Below are 18,836 nucleotides of genomic sequence, written 5' to 3'. Positions count from 1 at the left end.
TATTGTTTCATATCTGTTTCAAGCATCTCAGTATATTTACACAGGAGGAGTTCAACTGGGATTTACTATAGAGAAAAAAAAAACTCAAAAGCAACTGAAATTGGTGATAAAGGATTTGACTCATGATCAATAAATAATACAAAATGTGTCCTTTTTTTAAGACTTGGAAGCAAAAAACACTTAGAACATGTTGAGATGAAGTTGTGGAAAACTGTTCATATCCTATTAAAGAAGGTCATTTATCATTACCCTACATAATTTCCCCAAAAAAATCATAGCTTCTTATGGCGGTTAACATCACATCTGACAGGAATAAACAATGCAGTACCTGTGTGTGTCCTGGTGACTGATACTATTCTCCATAATGTATTAATATCCTCCAAATTCAACATCTCTCTTGACTTTATAGTAGTTTTCTTAAACTCTTCTTCAGTGCACATGAATCAATAATGGTGGAAAAACTGTTGAATCTGATATTAACCGTGTTTTAGAGAGATGTGTTTAGGGCAGCCAGAGGCGTCTTCTGATATGTCAATGTTAACAACAGGGAAGAATCCTGCTTCACTAGTGCTTTCCTGAGTTGTTAAATACAATATAAAAGAAAGTTTAACAATTAGAAAATCACTATGTTCGTTCTTTCCATACACAGTTTTGTTCCAATGCTGTTGGATCTCCGGCTTGATGATATTCAGTCTGGAATGGCTGGACAGGCAGAGAAAGAAACAGAAAACCCTCTTCAGTCCATTATCTGTGGCAGGAGTGTGCACAATACAAGAACAGTGAAAGTCAAACTTGGACAAATGCAGCCTTTGGTTCTGTTTTGTCGGATGTGTTCCCTTCGATTAGTTTTGTCTCATGTCATTGGTGAATAGGCTACAGTAAGCACGTGTGAGAGAGAGAAAGAATAAGAGATTTTTTTACATGTAGTGTGGGTGAAAAAAAGAGAAGTATTCAGGATTTTTTTTTGTATTTCAAACAATCGCATATTACACCTCCAACAGTTCATGTCATTCAGGATCTGAGAAGCACATCAGGAAGGAAACCCGCGGACACGAGTTCATCTTCTGTCAATTCACTTTTGTTCAGTTCAATCAGATCCACTTTTTTTTAGAAGTGTCTGAGTTTGGTTCAGTTCAGTTTAGTGCAGTTCAGTTCAGCTAGGCGTCGAGGTGCCAGCAGCGGTAAGACGTTGTCAGTTTCTGTTCCACTCGCTCAGATTATCCTCCACTGCATCACACTCATGTCCTTCCCTCCTGTTGACACCAAGTAGCTGTCGTTGTAAAGAAAGGTCACATTGGTCACGTGACTGCTGTGGCCACCGTAATAATGGCTGGGAGCCTGAAAAGGAAAAAACATATGATGAACGTTGACATCCTTTTGCATTTCCATAAACTCCCCAAACAGTGAGATGAATCTCTTTTCTTAGTGCACAGTAACTTACCCTGAACTGTGAACAAGGGTATGCAAAGAGGTGGACCTTCCCAAAGTCATCTCCAGTGACCAGGAGACTTTCATCATTAGACGTGCAGACGGCGTTGATGTCGGTGCCGTCTGAGCCGTCGGGCCACAAGCCTGAAGAGGAGCAGAGGGAGGTGGTGACTTCAAATGTCAAATGGACACAAACATACACAAAGAAAGAAAAGAGGGAAAGAACGCACTTACCAAAGACCTGGAAGCCTAGAGTGCAGGTGTGGGTGGCCCACTTGATATCTCTGGTGGTCTCCACACTGACCACCTGCTTACACACTGATGGGATCCCTGAGAACACAGACAGAAACACACACTGAGTCTTAGGGTACTTTAGTATCATGTATATCAGTATAACTCTACTGCAAAGGCTGTGAAACAGGAGGATGTACTTACAGTACAGTATCTCATAGTCTCCTGAATTTGATACCAGGTATTGGGAGTCCACTGACCAGTCCAGGTGGGTGATGAAACTAGAGTGACCCTGAGGAGATAAATGAAGAGGATGGATTATTTCTATTGCAGACGAACAAGAATAAACTGCAGTGGAGTGGAGACAATATAGTGTTTCAAGCAGCTGACATCATATTTAATATAGCAACTCTTAGTCATTATGTTTACATGGACACTTTATGACTCATCTCATTGTCATTCATCATTTTACATCTTTGCTGTCAACACACAGTGAGGACAAAGTGTACAGAGAGGAGGCCCCAATATAGAACTGAGGGGGGAACTATATATATAAAGCTGAAGCATGGAGGACCTAAAAATAAAGGAGTCATGGAAGAAGGGGGATTATAAATACAGGTACTCACCGAGCACTTCCCCACTCGACTGTACTTCCTCCCATTTTCTGCCACAGCGTAGATGTAGATGTAATTGTCATGGGAACCGATGGACAGGAAGTTACCATCTAAATAAAATAAAAGGAAACAGGAGGATTATTGATAGGAGAGCAGAAAAAGATGTAAATATTTGCAGTTGTTAATTAAGTAGGCTGTATTTTCTGGATGCGGGATGTGGAGAAACCTGCATTATTATGGTTACTGTGTAAGGACAGTTGTGGTTGTCTTAATAAACTATTCAAATATTTATTCTAATGTGGCACCAATAAATCTCCACATGCTCCTCATAGTGTATCAAACTTTGGTGTTGTCTTGTTAGGAGGTTTACAAAAGCATTTAAAGTTTTGAGGTTACACCTTTGGGAAATAGAGCTATTTTACTGAAATAAACTACCAGTTAAATACAAAATATCCTAAATTTACTGATTATTAATGATACAGCGTTGCCATATAAGGAAAGACTTTGTGTAACCCATATTTTTCCTTGGTTTTAATGTTTGTAATCTAAATCTTAAACAAAAAATGATCACTTCCTGTGGTGATTTTTCCATCATGTATGCTGTGCTATAAACTTCCCAATAATTCAGCACTCTACATACACATTGGCCACACACTGTCTGCAATTATCAACATACCTGGCCCGTAGCTCATAACAGACAGCTGCTCATTCCCATCTGTGTGCACTGTGACTAAATCCTTAGAGTCTGTGTCCAGCACCAGCCACCTGCAGGATCAATGGCAGACTGCTGAATAATCGGATCATCTCATCATCAAGTATCAAATCTGGATGATTTGCACTCTACTGTAGCCACTGATACAGATCTCTCAGTGTAACATTAAATATTCATAACGTTTTGACGGAAGCAGTCAGGCAAACATTGTATCTCTTTCAGGTTTAAATAGTCACTAAGTGCTTTTTGGTGATGGGTTTCCCCTACCTGCCCGTCTGCGTTCCTATGGCAACCACAGCTCCAGATGGGTGGAAGTCTGCTGATTGGGCAGCATCCTGCCAGAAACGAGAACAAGAGGATATTTAATTTAATCAAAATAAAAAGGGATAGGCTTTTTCATTAACCAAATTCATACAAAAATGATTTAAAAAAAATTTTAGTCACTAAATTTACAGTTCCTTCTCTTTCTTAAGGACATCAGACCTGACATGACCTGACCCCTGCATGGTTAGGCTCCTGTGTACATCTCTGGCCTGCTGCATCCTAATATCCCCAGTAGGTCACTCAAGTATTCCGACCAATGCTTACTGGTTGTGCCTTGCTCTCCACTAAAAATCAAAGGTGATCATGCCTTTGAAATTGTGAAAGTGAAACACTCTGTTCATTAAATGGGCTGTCTCTGCTGATGACTTTAAAAAGCAGCTGAAGACTCATTTATATAAATCTTTGTCTCACTTTGTGCTGTATAGTGTTTGTAATTTGGTGTGTTTTTAATGCCTTTGCTTATATTTTATTGTGTGTTTACTTTCTTTGCTGCTCTTTATGAGCTTATTTTTAATAATTTTGTGAAAGGTGCTATAATAAATAAACTTTACTCACTGACAAAAAAGTGGTAGATTCATTATGATTCAGGTGCTATGTGATTCTCGTTAGCGACCACAGGGGGCAGTGTTGACTAAACTTACTTCCATGTTCTTGCTCCAGATGAGCTGATGGGAACTGGAGTCCCATAGGCACACTTGTCTGTCATAGCCACAGGTTAGGAAGTGAGGCTTGCAGGGATGGACAGCCAGACCCCACAACTCATCAGTATGACCCTGGAGAGGAGAAGTAATTTTTTATTTTACAATATCTTCAATTGATATTGTGTTTCATCTGTATAAATATAGGAATATTTAACAAGTTGCACGTACCTGTGTAATACACATGAATTCACCATCTAAACTGCCCTGCAAAACAAAGTTCTTCGTGGTCCCAATGAGCACAGTCTCCCCTCGGCCCTCTGCTACAGTCCGGATGGGACCGAACGGCTCAGGCACCTGTACAGAAGAAAATAATAAACAATGTAAACCATCTATACATCTGGAATCCAACATTTTCCAGAATGAACATCAACTAATATTTTGTGGCCTCTTTAGAGAAAATCAGACATGAGTGATCCATAATTCTACTCACTATAAATATCCATAAATCTCACTGAGAGCACAAGCCCATCTCATCCTCTGTAATATTTATGATGGTGCAGTGTTCAGAATGCTAAGTCTGCCGCCTGGGGCAGGAGTGCAATTTCTACCAAATATCACGATCCACGGCTTACTTTAAAAGAAAGAATTGAATATGCAGCTTAACATTTTGTCAATGCATATTAAAAGAATGTAGTTATAGCTGATCATTAAAAATCCACCCGTACTTGCTAACGACTGATGATTCTCAAACATAAAATTCTGTGTGATTCTTTATTTAAAGCTTGAGTTTTGTCTGTAAAACCTCTTCAGAAAGCAGCGGTCAGCTTCTCACCTCCACCGTTTGTATCTGCTGGTAGCTGCTGTCCCAGGAGATGAGCCTGCGGTCTTTACCTCCAGACACCAGCGTGCCGTTCCTCAACATGCACAGAGCAAAGATGCTGCCCTCGTGGGCTCCTTGGATGACTTGACTGATGCGATTAGTGCCTGTGTGACAGAGATGGGATGAGATGGATGAGAAAGTTCAGTCATAGAGGGTCAGACGAGAAGGTTAACAGACAGAGCAGATTAGGGGACTGATAGACAGACGGAAGGGTGATCGATAGATAAATCAGAGACTGTGAGAGATTGTGTAGCTGAGGAGTGTGCTGCTCCTTCTTCTTCTAAATGTTTGCTCACAAGATGCAGCTCTGTTCTATCCTTGGTATGACCCTGCCCTCACCCCCAATCTCCTGATAACTCCAGTACAAAGAAACATCTTTGAGCTTAAGACCACAAAATGAGTTTATTAACAGTGTTCTTCAGTGGTTTGTCTCACTTTTTTCTTATTTTTGTTCAACGCTCTCTTTTTCATGCCAAAACCATCCTGGAGAACTTTCTTATCTATTTAATCTACCTTACAGACATGATGATTATAACAGTGCCCCTGTGACTTTTTGTGTAATATACCTTTTCCCCACACCAAGATGTTCCCACTGGAGTCTCCAGTGATGGCGTCTCCATTTTCTGCAAAGGTCACGCACAACACAAACTTGGGCTTTTCCTGTTTCTGTGAAAAAAAGGACAAGAGAACATATGTTGGTTGTCTCTATAAGTTATTGTGAATTAAAATGTGCCTCTGAATCAAACTGTGTTGTAAGTATGAATCTAACATGTAAGGAAGAGGGTGGTGTTTTACCTCAAACAGTCCTTGTTTCTTGACCAGCACGCCTTTCTCCAGGTTCCAGAAATAGAGATGGGACTTGCCACAGGTCACTACGATGTTGCTGTCTGTTGGGTGAAAGTCTGCCGCAAACACTGACTCGTTGGAGCACTGAAGCCAAAACACACAAAACATAAAACAATGAGTTAAATGAGATGTTTACTGTTTTAAACATAATACGGGCATGATTTGATGCCATCTCCATGATCTGATGCTAACACACACACACACACACACATACCTTGACTTCAGCCAGTCTGTCTTCTCGCTGCCAGTCCCAGACGGAGAGGACGTGGTCATTAGAGTCGTCTACGACACACAGCGTGTTTCCTCCATTCTAACATGCAGAAACACAGAAACTTCTGTTTGTTTGCTGACAAATTGGTTAACGTATTATAATATGTTAAGTGTCTAAGAACAGAAAACTAAGTAGTCAAAACATGTCAGAAATGGCCTTAAGCTACCTGTAAAGAACAGGTTCACAATTTTTCTTGTCTTAAAAGAATCAGGTGCCTAATGAGCGTTGAAAAAGTGAAAAAATTCCCATTCAAAAGTTCAACTGAAGCTAGCACAGCAGTCTGTGTTAAACAGATAAAGTCTTTTAAGCTTAAAATTCCTTCATTGTTTCCTTGCTAAGCTCTAGTTGGTATCAAAAAGAGGGAATTTTAGGCTAAAAAGACAGTAACTTTGGAATATATGCACTTGATTAGCTTAACTCAGACTCCTAAAGCCTAATATTAGCTCAAGATATACTTTTAGATCCATTTCTGCGCAAAACGAGAACTGATTTTGTTCCCCATCACTTACAATGGAAGCACACAAGGAACGGGTCCCTTAATGTCCAGTATGAACAGGAGGAATAAAAAAAACTGTTGCAATGCTTATTTGGGCACCTGACTATTATTTAAAGACTTGATAAACAGTGAACCTTTCCTTTAATAAATTCATCAGCTGTGTTTTCTTACCGACTTGGAGAAAGCCAGGCAGACCAAGCCTCGGTCAAAGAAGCCTATACCCAGAACATGGAGGGTGTTGAGGCTGACGGAGTCCCACACACGAACATGAGGAGCCAGCTGCTGCCAGGAAAAACACACAAACATTGACAAAACACCAGGAGAGGTGTATGATCAGTACGATTCAATATAAGACTTAGGGGTCACTGAGGCGTTCTCTGAATTCAATGAATATACGTATAAGAACATGATGTGAATGTTAAAATATGTGTCTGTTTATTTAACATAATTGTCTGAACCTGTGTAATAAATGTGATTTCGTCAAGAAAATAGAAAAACCATAACTCCTCACTTCAGTAATAATTGAAATCTTGAAAGCTAAAGCGATAAAGAATGTCAATAAAAGACCTCACTTACTTTTCCATCTGAAGAGGTGCCTGCCACCTGCCCGGTTGCTATGGTGATTTTATCAGGGTGGACGGCCAGGCTGGTGGAGAGAGAGAAAGAGAGAGAGAAAGACATGAAAACAGACATGAAAAATGTTAAAAAAGCCTTTCAACATCAAAAGGACTGTTTGAATAAAGATGAGCAGCATGCACACAGAACATGAAAGAGTGTGCTTTGTGCATGAGGTTTGTAAAGCTGTGAATACGATATTCACTGTTAGCTCCCACATGCTGTCTGCACTAATGTGTGGAGGAAATGAAGCAGTTTAAGACAAATGCATCCCCTTTTGGATACAGTGGGGTAGCAACACTCATATGCTCCTACACCTAGTTACTTCACTCTGCAGGTGTGTGTTTGTGTGTGTGTGGGTATGGGTATGGGTGTGGGTGTGTTTTTGCCTATTTATTTATCAGGAAAAGAAAATGAATAAGCTCTTGAGCCTTGAGGTAGATAACAGATGTGATATGAGCAGCAGTTGATGATGAAAACAAGTACCCTCGGGCCTCTTACCATTTGATGTCATCTGTGTGTCCAGTGTAGTGTCTCTGCAGCTGCTCGTCCACATTGAACAGCACGACCACCGAGGCAATGAAATACACCGTTTCTCCAGTGGGCAACAAGTAAAGGTTGGAGCGACAGTCTCGACCGCGGTAACCGTAGCTGGACATCATGAAGGTCAAGGAAAAACAGAGACGACCTCCAAAGGGTGAAAAGGTCAGGAATCTATTTGCTTACACTGAAAAGAGCAGGTGAAAGCACTGTAATTCAATTATTCAATAAAAGTGAAGGTCAGCAAACACAAAACGACATCAAATGCATGTTCAAAGCATTCTATGAAACATTAAATCATATTATTCATAAGACTGATATGGACTTGTCTGATATCTATCTGTATTCTAGTTCATACTGCATGGATTCAACATATATTGCACAGCATATGCAGCCCACATATCTATTTTTCTGTGTGTGTGTGTGTGTGTGTGTGTGTGTGTGTGTGAGTAAGCTTTTGTCCTCAGATTTTTATCTTTACTTTGTTTCCCTCATGGCAGTTTCTCCTAGACTGAACAACACACTACATTCATTGCTTCATTGACAAATGAAAGCAAGGGGCAAAACCACAAATGAAACAAAATAAAAATAAAGTAGCACAAGAGGAGCTGCTGACTGCTTACGCCTCAGCCTGCCAGCTGTGTGCAGGTTATTACTGACTGCAGGCTTCAGAGCGATGAGTCTAGCTCCCACTGAGCATCTGAGCAGATATGTCCTGACAACCAAGAAGAGCCAGGCAACACATTCATAGCTTCCTCTCTTAACTACATCACAGGCCAATCTGGATTTATTTTCCTCAGAAGATTACTTCTCAAAACTTTCCAAATCAGAACAGGGATTGTGGCTGAACTTTTTGTTTCGTCTGCAGAATTAGAAAATATAAATAAGCCTATACTTGAGGAGCTCTTCATCCAAGCTAAACCAAGCTCTGTGTTTTGCTCTTTGGAGAGAATCTGCAAAAGGATACACCCAGTCCAGTTTGAGTTTGTTACTGGGCAGGTCGGCTCTGGCCTCCAGGCAGTAGTTGTCCACCTGGTCTTTGGGCATGAACATGGTGACGGGACGACCCTTCAAATACATTTTCACATAACCTTCCTCTAGAAAAAGCAACAGAGAGGATCAGTGAGATAATATACAGTACATGTAGACACATACAGATCAGACCTGTGGAATTATGCCAGATTTGATGGTATTACACTTTTTAAAATGTATGACAGTATGCAAGAAGCAGAGACAAGACACAGAAGCGTAATATAATGAGATTTTTTGATGTGAATGACAAGGGTGACATGTTGAATGTTGTGGCAGCTTTAGGGGATAATGGAGTGATGTGATATGATGTGATGAGGTTTTCTTCACTATGAAAAAAGACTAAATTAAAGATGATGAATGACAGAATTTGCAAACACAAACAAATGAGCTTTTTAACTGACTTTATTAAGTCATTTCAAAAAAACATTCTTGTGACAACAGAGAGCGCAAAGATCAACAGTAAAACACTTTGTTAAAAACGCTCACAACTCATAAGTATTCAGCTCACAGCAGAGGTTAACCAACATAAAATGCAGACACAAGCAGAGCGATGGAACTGTGATTGAAAAAAACAAAAAAACAAATCCAAGCTTAGAAAAGGAAATAATAAGAAATCCTTGTCAATTTAAAACATGCTAACACTGAAAAATACAGTAAATTATGCAGAAAACATCAAGGGAACCAAAACAAATACAATTAACCAATAATGTTGACACGTTGCTTTTTTGTAAAACACTGTTAGCATATAGTAATGGACTAATGGATGCAAGTGTTTTTTTACGAGTTGAAGCTCAAAAATCTCTGAAAGTTCTTTGGTATGAAAAGATATCTTGATACCTGCATAAGATGTTTTAATGATACAAATCTGACATAAAATCTACTATTCACCATGAACTTGGCTCTGCACTGACGGGCTCCAACTCTTTAGAAAGGGACTCCTGTTAGCTAGTAACAAATCTGGAAATACTGGCTGGGAGACTTAATGGGACTGCGGTAACTGGGTGTATCAAGGGTGGCGTAAGATGACAGACTCCCTGAATTCCTCAGCTGGAGGCTAATATTTGGGGTCTTTCTAACCGGTGGCACTTTCGCAGAACCGCCACTCTTTCTGGCCATGCTGGCCTTACTGCTCTCTGGGGTTTGGCGGTGGCTGGCGGCCGAACCAGCCGTTACAACCGAAGCCACTGGGCTGCCACTGGTTCCCGTCCGTTTGGCAGAGCAGCCGAGGTAAATCTGTACTGTGACTATTGTAGATAAGGGAGAGATGAGGGGGCACAGAGCCGATGATGGAGAGGGGTGGCAGAGGTTGTCGGGGGGCCGGTTAGGTGTGGGGGCCAAAAAAGGGACAAACAAGGGCGTAAGAGGAGCCAAAAAGCAAGGGTGGAGGAGGTTTGTAAAATAAGTTAGACAAAAGAAATGACTTTTTTTCTTATCTTTATATACTTAGTTAAAGTATCATAAAATTGGCAAAACACAAACTATCAAAAGGAAACTATAGGAAGTTACACCTATTATAAAACACCAGAATGTTGCTTAATGAAGTATCTTTTTGTTTCACTGGTTTAGATCAATGGTTCCTAACCTGAGGGTTGAGGCCCCTCTAAGGGGCACCAGGATAAATCTAGGAATTGTAAGCTTATTGATGGGACTAATTAACATTATTCTTTCATGATGTTGCTCTGATAGTTTTTCCTGTTCTTGCCAAAACATGAGAATCACTCTCTGGTTAAATTGCTCACAATACAAAGATGTACACAACCTATAACGAGGGCTTGAAGCTTCATCATCAGCCAAAAGATTGGGAACCACTGGTCTACATACTTTCTATAACAAAATGTTCAAATCTTCTTAAAAAATGGGTGTTTAAAGAGTAAATCCTCCTGTAAAAAGACTGGGCAAACAGCACTATATCTGTAAGGGAAATGAGCACGGCTTTAATTCCAGTCTTTTTCAAATTCTTGGCAGCTTTGTGAATACTTTTCTGAAGGGGACTACATACAAACAGACGACACTTCAGGCCGTGTGAGAAAACTACAAGCAGAAAAATCAAACAGACTTCAATGGGAACTACCCCCCAAAAAAGAGACTGAGTGTGTTTGTAATGCAAATATACATTCTGAGGGCAGGAAGATAATAAGAGCAGTGGCAAATCTACTCGCCCCAAACTGCAGCGAGGAATCTCAGAACATAGGATTTAAGAGGTTGCAGGAAAACTCAAAGCGACTGCGAGTAAGCGAGTGTCAGAAATCTTTGTGTTGTTACTATGGTGACAAATGCCTACAAGCGAAGTGAAGCTGTGGGCAAATACGTCTGGTGAAGCAGTAGCTTCTTCTGTAGTTGGACAGCAAGTGTGTGCACAAACAAAAGAACTGCAACCACTGCAATCACACTCTGATACAGTGTCCGTGTATGCATGTGTGTGTTAGTTAATCCAGTCTCAGAACAATCAAGGGCAGGTAACTTTCACACACACACACACACACACTTTGTTAACCCACTCCTGCTCCTGTCTTGACAGCTCTTGATCACTGCACCGAAAGGGTATCATCAATGAAATGTTGAGGCTTAAAAATCCTGTTTAAATTTCAATATAAATAGTCCAGATTTTAACCTTTCCGTCTGTACTGAAGCTCAGAGCTGAGGTGATGTTCGCACACAGATCACCTCAAATCATCTGCAGTGTCCAGAGAGCTGTGGAGACTGGGGGGGCATAATAGGAGAGGGAGGGAGGGGGGATCCTACCTTTGCAGTGGGTCACACGTCGCATCCCTTGTAAAGGTCACAGAGAGAGACAAAGCACCAGGTGAGGGGTGGCATGGCTTCCTCACTTCCTGGTCTGTCCTAATATGTGTGCACTTCCTGTTTCCTGGTATTAATGAACAGCAGCTTCTGTCCTAAATGCTCTTAATGAGTCAACGCTCCTTCTTTAACAGTCTAAATGAATCAATGCTCATTTCCTGTGTAATGGTGTCCCACCCTCTGCTCCTACATGATGAGTAGTGATGAAAGTGTCAGCCTACTTGGCTTTTTTCATCTTTCTGTACCCATTCATGAAACAAAATAACTTGGATCTTTTAAAACCAGATGTTTTTTCTATTATCTTTGTGATATAAAATCCTCACAAAAATGACAAACTGGGTCACAGTAGCTTCCAGTACAGCTCTGTTTTATATCAAATGAACCACTCTGCATGTAATCACACATTGCAGGTAAAAGTGTTCTATTGACAAAACTTATAGAGCTGCAATTATCATTTGTATCGGCTAATTGTCACCAAGTGGTCTGTGACACGGCCCTGATTATGCCGCTTTGCAGGTCTTTAATTAAATCAGATGTCCAATAAGTGTTTTACAGTAGTGATAATTATCTCTGTGGCACAATTTCTCCTAATTGTCAGCATACTTAATCAGACAGCAGCCGACTCAGCGATATTTAACTCTATTCTGACCCTTCACAGTATCCTCTAATTGGTCTTTAAACCAAACTTCTGAACCACAACCCTATTTTCGCATCATCAGTCATGAATAAATTGGCGATTAACCCTTAATGATGCTTTGAGAGAACAGAGATAGTGTATTCTTTAGGATTGACATTATTTATTAATGGGTAAAAATTACAATATATCATGGTTACCTAACAGGAGAACATCATCAAGATTTTAATTAATTTAACTGAATGTAAAAAATGCAATATTTTTGAATGAACATTTTTAGAACACACAGCTGCAACAATATTTAAAAAGTTGAAATATGTTTGTGTATTCTAGGTCAGATTAAAAAGAAATCATGTGTTTAGACTTAGGCTGCTTTCAATTGTAAAAATGGGTCAAATTTAAGCTGAACAGTATGTTAGGGTTAAAGACCATTAACTGGTTTAACTTGCAGAACTCCTGAGATTGCTGACTGCATAAATATTTCTGCTTTGTTATCTGATGTCTTTAGTTAGCAAACATACAAAGAACAGTAATAAGTCTGATTTATCTGATAATATTTTCTAGAAACTGTCCTCAGGCTAAATAAATACAGAGCTCATTTGTTATAAGGATTGAATCAGGCAGCTGTATACATCTGGCTCTCTGTGAGTCTGTGGTTTGCTTTGTTAGGACGCAGCCGAAACTGCAGAAATCTGGAGCCAGGTGTATAAACCAAATGAAAAACAGCAGTTCAATTTGCACAAAAATCAATAGCATGCTGGAGAAGGAAATGCTGATCAATACTCATTTCGTTTCATATTCAACACTTGTCTAGTTATCGTGTCTTTTCTACTATTGTTTTTTTAAGAGCTTTAAGAATAGTGCAGGAGATGCTCCACTTGTTTTATGTATATTATACTATAAACTCACATTTGAATGTGTGTTTATAGTTAGTACTTTTGTATGACTCCTAACTTCTCCTAACAACTGAAAATGTTGTTCTTCTGAATCTCTGCAACAATGGTGGTATTGCAAAAATGTATAGACCCAGAGTCAGAATGGCCATAATGAGGAGAATAAGACCATCACTGGAAAATATAATGTTACTGAATGTATTTATTTTTAAAAACTTAAAATGTACACAACAAAAAGAGTTAAACAATGCAGAACGAGCTTATTAAAAAGAAAAGGATGAATGGATGTCTGGATGTGAAGATGTAGTAATGGATGAAGTGGACTGTGGATGATGGGGAGGACAAATGTTTTCCCACTGATGTTTAAGACACAACTTCATGGATCATGGCTCTTTGTAGTCCCCTCTGTGCAGAAAGCAGCTCAAGGCATTGATTGAAACATGTTTTAACAATGCATTGACCTGTGACTGACACAGGGAGCCACCGAGCATGTGGTGTGTAATTGCCATCATTGTCTTGTATCAAAACTCTATAAACTATCAGGCTATAGTTCTTACCTGGGTTGAACACTGGATCCCTCTGTTTGCTGCAAAGTAAATGAGTAAACAGACAGCTGTCAATCAGTGTTCCCCTCCAGATAAACCATCTCTATTGTATGTTTCTGATGTAAAAGTGGTTTAACAGAAGAGCAACGTCCTGAATGGGGAAAACTGATTTACTGTGTGCTCCAATGTGTGCTACCTGTCGCTTCTTTTGCCGCTGGAGTTGCTGCCAGTGGACCCGGCGCGAGTCCGATTGCCCTTGGAGTCGCCCGAATCCTTCCGCGTGAGAGTTCCCACATGCTCGTTTGAGTTGGCTCTCCTCACAGTGCTGTGGTGAGAGGAAAGGTGGACAGAGGCAGAGAGACAGAGGGAAAGGGGGGCACAAAAAAAAATAGGTCATAAAAAACCTGACTCTGCTTTTCTAAAAAAAAATCCCTCCAGTGAAGTTTTCATCCAAGAATTCCCATTTGAAAACGTACACATGGAAGATTTATTTGTTTCACACTTCAGCTCAGCTCTTCACGTATTAAAAACTGTGTGCCCTTTTACAACAATATCAAAAAAGACTTGCACCAAAGCCAGATACAATAAAGTGCAGTGTATTTTATTGCTTCCTCACACTTCCGCTCTTTTTACTGTGTTGTATTGATCTGGACTACAGCACCAGCATAGACCTGTGCAGATCTGCATACTGGGGGGTGCAGACAGCCTGCCTATTCACAACAATGAAAAGGCTCCATCAGCAATCCAAATGGCCAGTAGGCCCAGTCACCTAATCCACCCTATGGGAGAAAAGTCTATTCAAATCCTGAAACTGGCCGGTGGCCGTTATCCCTTCTGGAGTGCTAGTGTGTGTTTGTTCGCTAAAGAACAGAGCAGAATAAAAAAAAGAAGAGAGAGGGAAACTGTTGTTTGCTGTGTTATCCCACGAGGAATCATAATAATTGGGCCACAGGGCATTGGGGAAGGCTGTTGTGTGTATGCCAACACTGATGGGATTGTGACCAAACTGCAGTTTAGACTAATCCTAGATACGGACAGAAAAAACACACTGCACCACAGAGAACCACAGTTTACACAACAAACTGTTAATGTAACCAGTCAATGAATGAAAGATTGATTAACATATGGATTTTCATGTAATTTGGAGACAGATTTATTAACAGGAGATGATGGTTAATATTCATTGCAGCTGTGATGTGTTGATGATGATGTTATAATATTGTGACCTGTAACGTAACTTGGTGATACTCTCACCTGAGGGGAAGATAGAGAATTCTGGTGGAGCGAGACAGAGAGGACAGACTGGACAGATTGGCAGGACTTCACGGTGTAGGTGGATGGGATATAAACAGGATATAACATCACTAATGGAAAGGACATGTTATCAGAGAGAGACAATACAAGAAAACGGACACGCAGGACAGGAAAGATGGGAAAAGACAGAAGGAATAAACAATAACTGATAACTGATGCCTAGTCACTCGTGATAAAACTCAATCCAGTTGAAATCCAACTCCTCTTGATTCACATGGGGAAGATTTTGGCTTGCATGGTGAAAATGTGTCAGCACAGCAGCAATAAAACTCATTTATTAGCTTCATCTTTATTCAACACTTAGGTCATGATTCATGTATTGTTCTGGAATTTTTAAAACAACCTGGAAGGAATAAAACTGAATACTAAGACAAGTGATGATAAAGTGTAAGGTGTTGGGCCACCATTGTTTCCACAATTTCTGAACTCTACTGGAGGGATGAACACCATTCTTTCAAAAGATAGACCCTTATTTGGTGTTTTGATGATGGTGGTGGAGAGCGCTGTCTGACATATTAACCAAAATCTCTCATAGATGTTCAATTGAGTTGAGATCTGGTGAATCTGAAGGCCATAGTATATGATCATTTTCATACTCATCAAACCATTCAGTGACCCCTCATGCCCTATGGATGGGGGCACTGTCATCCTGAAAGAGACCACTCCAATCAGGATAGACATGTTATACATGTTATACATGTTATAGGATATAAAAAAATGAATAAGAGATGCTGACAAATACTCAAAAGCAATTTAAGTACAAGTTCAAGGTTTAAGATACTATAAAGGCTTAAAAACTATTCATAAAAACTATGGTAACCTCTGTGAACGACAAGGAAATACACAACACCAAATCACATTTCCTGCACTGACACTGTCTTTCTTGCTAGGCGTGTTTCATGATGTTTCCCTCTGTCACTGAGCCGACAGATTCGTTTCCATCAACCGTCCTCTTACTGGTTACATTTCAATCTGCAGAGCTATTTCTTTCCCGTCCTCTCCAGTGAACCTCAAGGTGAAAGTCAGTGCGCATTAAAAGTACCAGCTTTCACTATGGGAAAACATGTCCTGCCCGAATCACAGCAGGAAATAAAAGTACAGACGAGGGAAAACAACGACATGAGGGAGTTAACAGCTGTTTGGACTGGAGCTGGCCCCCGCTATCTGCTGAACGTCATCTGATTATGGTAATGTCATCCAGAGCTGGGAAAAGGCTATTGTTCCCCTGACAGACAAGATTGATAACCTGTGCTCCACATGCATGTATAAACACACACACACACACACACACACACACACACACACACACACACACACACACACACACACACACACACACACACACACACACACACACACACACACACACACACACACACACACACACACACACACACACAGAGACAGAGACAGAGAGACAGAGAAGCAGAGACAGAGACAACAATAGTGTTTCCGTGTTTATCATCTGATGAGTGTCAGTGGCTTCAGCTGATAAAAAGACGGAAATGTGACGGTTAATGGCTGAAATGATCAGACATGGCCCTGATAGACGTTGACAAAATGTCTTGAGACGAATAAAATGTCAGGACAGAAACATGACCTCACAATCTGGACATCATGCAGCGATATATATGGACTTGAATAACACGACTAAATCTGTTGCATTTGTATTAATTAGTAACATTCCTGTTAATCATCTGCTCAACAGCAAGCCAAATTTTCTCTCCAAATGTGATTAACCTCCATAAAGATCCTTTAAAAGAGACCATTTCTTCTCACCTCTTGTTGGCCGTTGTGCTGGTGTCCTTCCTGGATCCAGATCCAGATGGGGAGGGCAGGGTGCTGCCTTTCTTTGGTAGGATGGTCCCGTTGTTTACTGTGGGCCGTAACGGTAGAGTGGCCATCATTGGCCTGGCTGAAAGAAAAATGACAACAGCAGAGCATGTTCAGAAATGGCTTCACATACCGCAGATCAAATAGTCAGTGTGTGAGCAGGAAGGCCACATTTCTTCACATGTGATTATCTTTATAATTGAGTTAAAAACTGTTTTTCATCTCATTTTCATCTCCATCATGGATTCTCCATCAGCATCCATGAGCAATGTGGTCCTACATGATGGAGCAGGTGAAACTCTGCCTCTGTTTGGTGTTGGTTTATGTGACTGAACTGTAACAGTTTGTATTTGAAACTGAGATATATTGTTTATACCGATTATTGTTCATCATGCTTTTCAATAAGGGTTCAAACAGATAAGTAGAGGCAGCATACATGAGAGAAATCCCAAAATATAATCCTGACCTCAATTAGCAGCTGAATGTTTTCTATTTTTGATAATATTGCTTCTATGTAGAAGCTACAGTATTTGTTAATTTATAGGAAGTTGTGTGAAATGGTGCGTGCACACACACACACACACACACACACACACACACACACACACACACACACACACAGTACACACACGCCTGTCAGGCAAGCCCAGAATAACAAATCCAAGCTGCAGCTCTATCTGCAGTGATAAATATTTAATAGACACCGTTTCATCGGGCAGATACACATACACACATACACACCCAGGCCTGCACACACACACACACACACACACACACACACACTGCTCTGTTATCTTTCATGTAGTAATTAAGCAGCAGGGACAAAGTGAGGATGTAATTTTGTTTGAGTGTTAAAGAAGATGAATGTGGGTATTTGTGACTGCGTGCATGTGTTAATCTTTCTGAAGCAGATCAATGTGCTCCAGTAGAGGGACGCAGGCTGCTGGCTCCCTGCAGCTTTAAGTGGAGAAGAGTTTAAGGGGAAAGCAGCAAGAGTCTGAGTCATTCTCCCACGCTTCAAAATCAAACTGAAACTTTATCCGACCACAGTGTCACTCTGGAGGCTGAGAATACAAATCTGCCTCAGTTTCATCACTCACTTTGGACATAAAACACAAAAATTAAGTGCAGTCAATTCCACATGCAGGCGTCATCAGACTCTGGGGTGAGGATACTATTCGAGAGGCAGATTGTAACAAACATTCTTCATATGAAAATTGATTTTACTCCAGTCACATGCAGAACTGTTGCACAATGAAACTACCACCACAAAAAAGGAAAGTCCTATCATTATTTTATGATGTTCAGTGGATTCGTCTTCTGCAATGACGAGCTGTTATCTACTTTTGTCATGTCAGCTCTATATATTTCTAACAGTGACCTTATTGAGAGAAAATATGGGAACATGCTACATTCAGGTGTGTGATATCAGGTGGCAAGAGGGAAGACGCAAGATAGTGAATGCTTTTGGAAGGTAAGGATTGTGCCATGTAGCTGATTTTCATTCTGAACTATTGAGGCAAACAAGCTCTCTCTTTTATTTAGAAAAGGAGAAACACAAGTGTTGAATTGCATTTTAAGAGAAATGTTGTGTACACAGAGCTAAATGCAAAATGTGCTCTCAGCAGCCTTGAAGTTATCATTGAGTTTTTGGACTCTTTAATTAATAAGAAAATGTTAAAGAAGCACATGTAGAGACTATTTTGTGGACACAAACTTCCCTTCATTGAAAGTCAATCTATATCTATGTTTGACTTCAGGCATTGTAACACTGATCATAAGTGTGTGTATCCTGGTTAAATACTATATAATACACAACATAATACCAGCAGGCAGTGACAGAAATGTGCTTGCTTGTACATACAACACCAGGCCTGGTTAGTGCAGACGGACTACACAGTCAGCATACCTGACTTCCCAATATTGCTGTCTGCTGAGGGAGACTTTCTCATCAAAGCAGGGTCTATACACATGACGCACAATACATTTAACAACACAACACAGTCCAGAAGAAGAGAGGAAAGGAGGGAGAGGAAGAGGAGATCGACAACGAGTCAGCCAATAAGCAGGATTATCAGGAGGAAGAGAACAAATTGGAAAAGGAGAGAGAGCAGGCCTCTTTGTGTAAATAATGTGTGTGTGTATGGTGTAATCTTAAAGGACAAACAACTGTTATGCCAGAGAACCT

General features: G+C 40.4%; 1 protein-coding gene across 2 annotated transcripts in view; it reads right to left on the bottom strand.

The window, feature by feature from the left end:
- Positions 1-740: 740 nt before the first annotated feature.
- eml1 (EMAP like 1) overlaps positions 741-18,836 on the bottom strand; it is a 35,548-nt gene continuing 17,452 nt past the window's right edge. The window contains exons 3-24 of one of the 2 annotated variants that reach the window (XM_053335118.1): positions 18,558-18,611; positions 16,595-16,730; positions 13,695-13,826; positions 13,514-13,542; positions 11,373-11,399; positions 8,566-8,695; positions 7,560-7,709; positions 7,020-7,089; positions 6,615-6,725; positions 5,891-5,986; positions 5,626-5,760; positions 5,397-5,496; positions 4,783-4,934; positions 4,179-4,304; positions 3,951-4,082; positions 3,253-3,320; positions 2,950-3,038; positions 2,286-2,383; positions 1,864-1,951; positions 1,663-1,758; positions 1,442-1,572; positions 741-1,338 (exon numbers count right to left, since the gene is read on the bottom strand). In XM_053335118.1, coding sequence (XP_053191093.1) covers positions 1,213-1,338; positions 1,442-1,572; positions 1,663-1,758; positions 1,864-1,951; positions 2,286-2,383; positions 2,950-3,038; positions 3,253-3,320; positions 3,951-4,082; positions 4,179-4,304; positions 4,783-4,934; positions 5,397-5,496; positions 5,626-5,760; positions 5,891-5,986; positions 6,615-6,725; positions 7,020-7,089; positions 7,560-7,709; positions 8,566-8,695; positions 11,373-11,399; positions 13,514-13,542; positions 13,695-13,826; positions 16,595-16,730; positions 18,558-18,611 — 2,276 coding nt within the window. In that variant the 3' untranslated portion in view covers positions 741-1,212. The remainder of the gene's footprint in view (positions 1,339-1,441; positions 1,573-1,662; positions 1,759-1,863; positions 1,952-2,285; positions 2,384-2,949; positions 3,039-3,252; positions 3,321-3,950; positions 4,083-4,178; positions 4,305-4,782; positions 4,935-5,396; positions 5,497-5,625; positions 5,761-5,890; positions 5,987-6,614; positions 6,726-7,019; positions 7,090-7,559; positions 7,710-8,565; positions 8,696-11,372; positions 11,400-13,513; positions 13,543-13,694; positions 13,827-16,594; positions 16,731-18,557; positions 18,612-18,836) is intronic. The other variant, XM_053335117.1, reaches the window with a different exon arrangement.

This window comes from Scomber japonicus, chromosome 16 (assembly GCF_027409825.1).
Source record: "Scomber japonicus isolate fScoJap1 chromosome 16, fScoJap1.pri, whole genome shotgun sequence".
Taxonomy (NCBI): Eukaryota; Metazoa; Chordata; class Actinopteri; order Scombriformes; family Scombridae; genus Scomber; species Scomber japonicus.
Note: the sequence above shows the minus strand (reverse complement) of the source record. Positions and strands in the feature narration are given on the sequence as shown.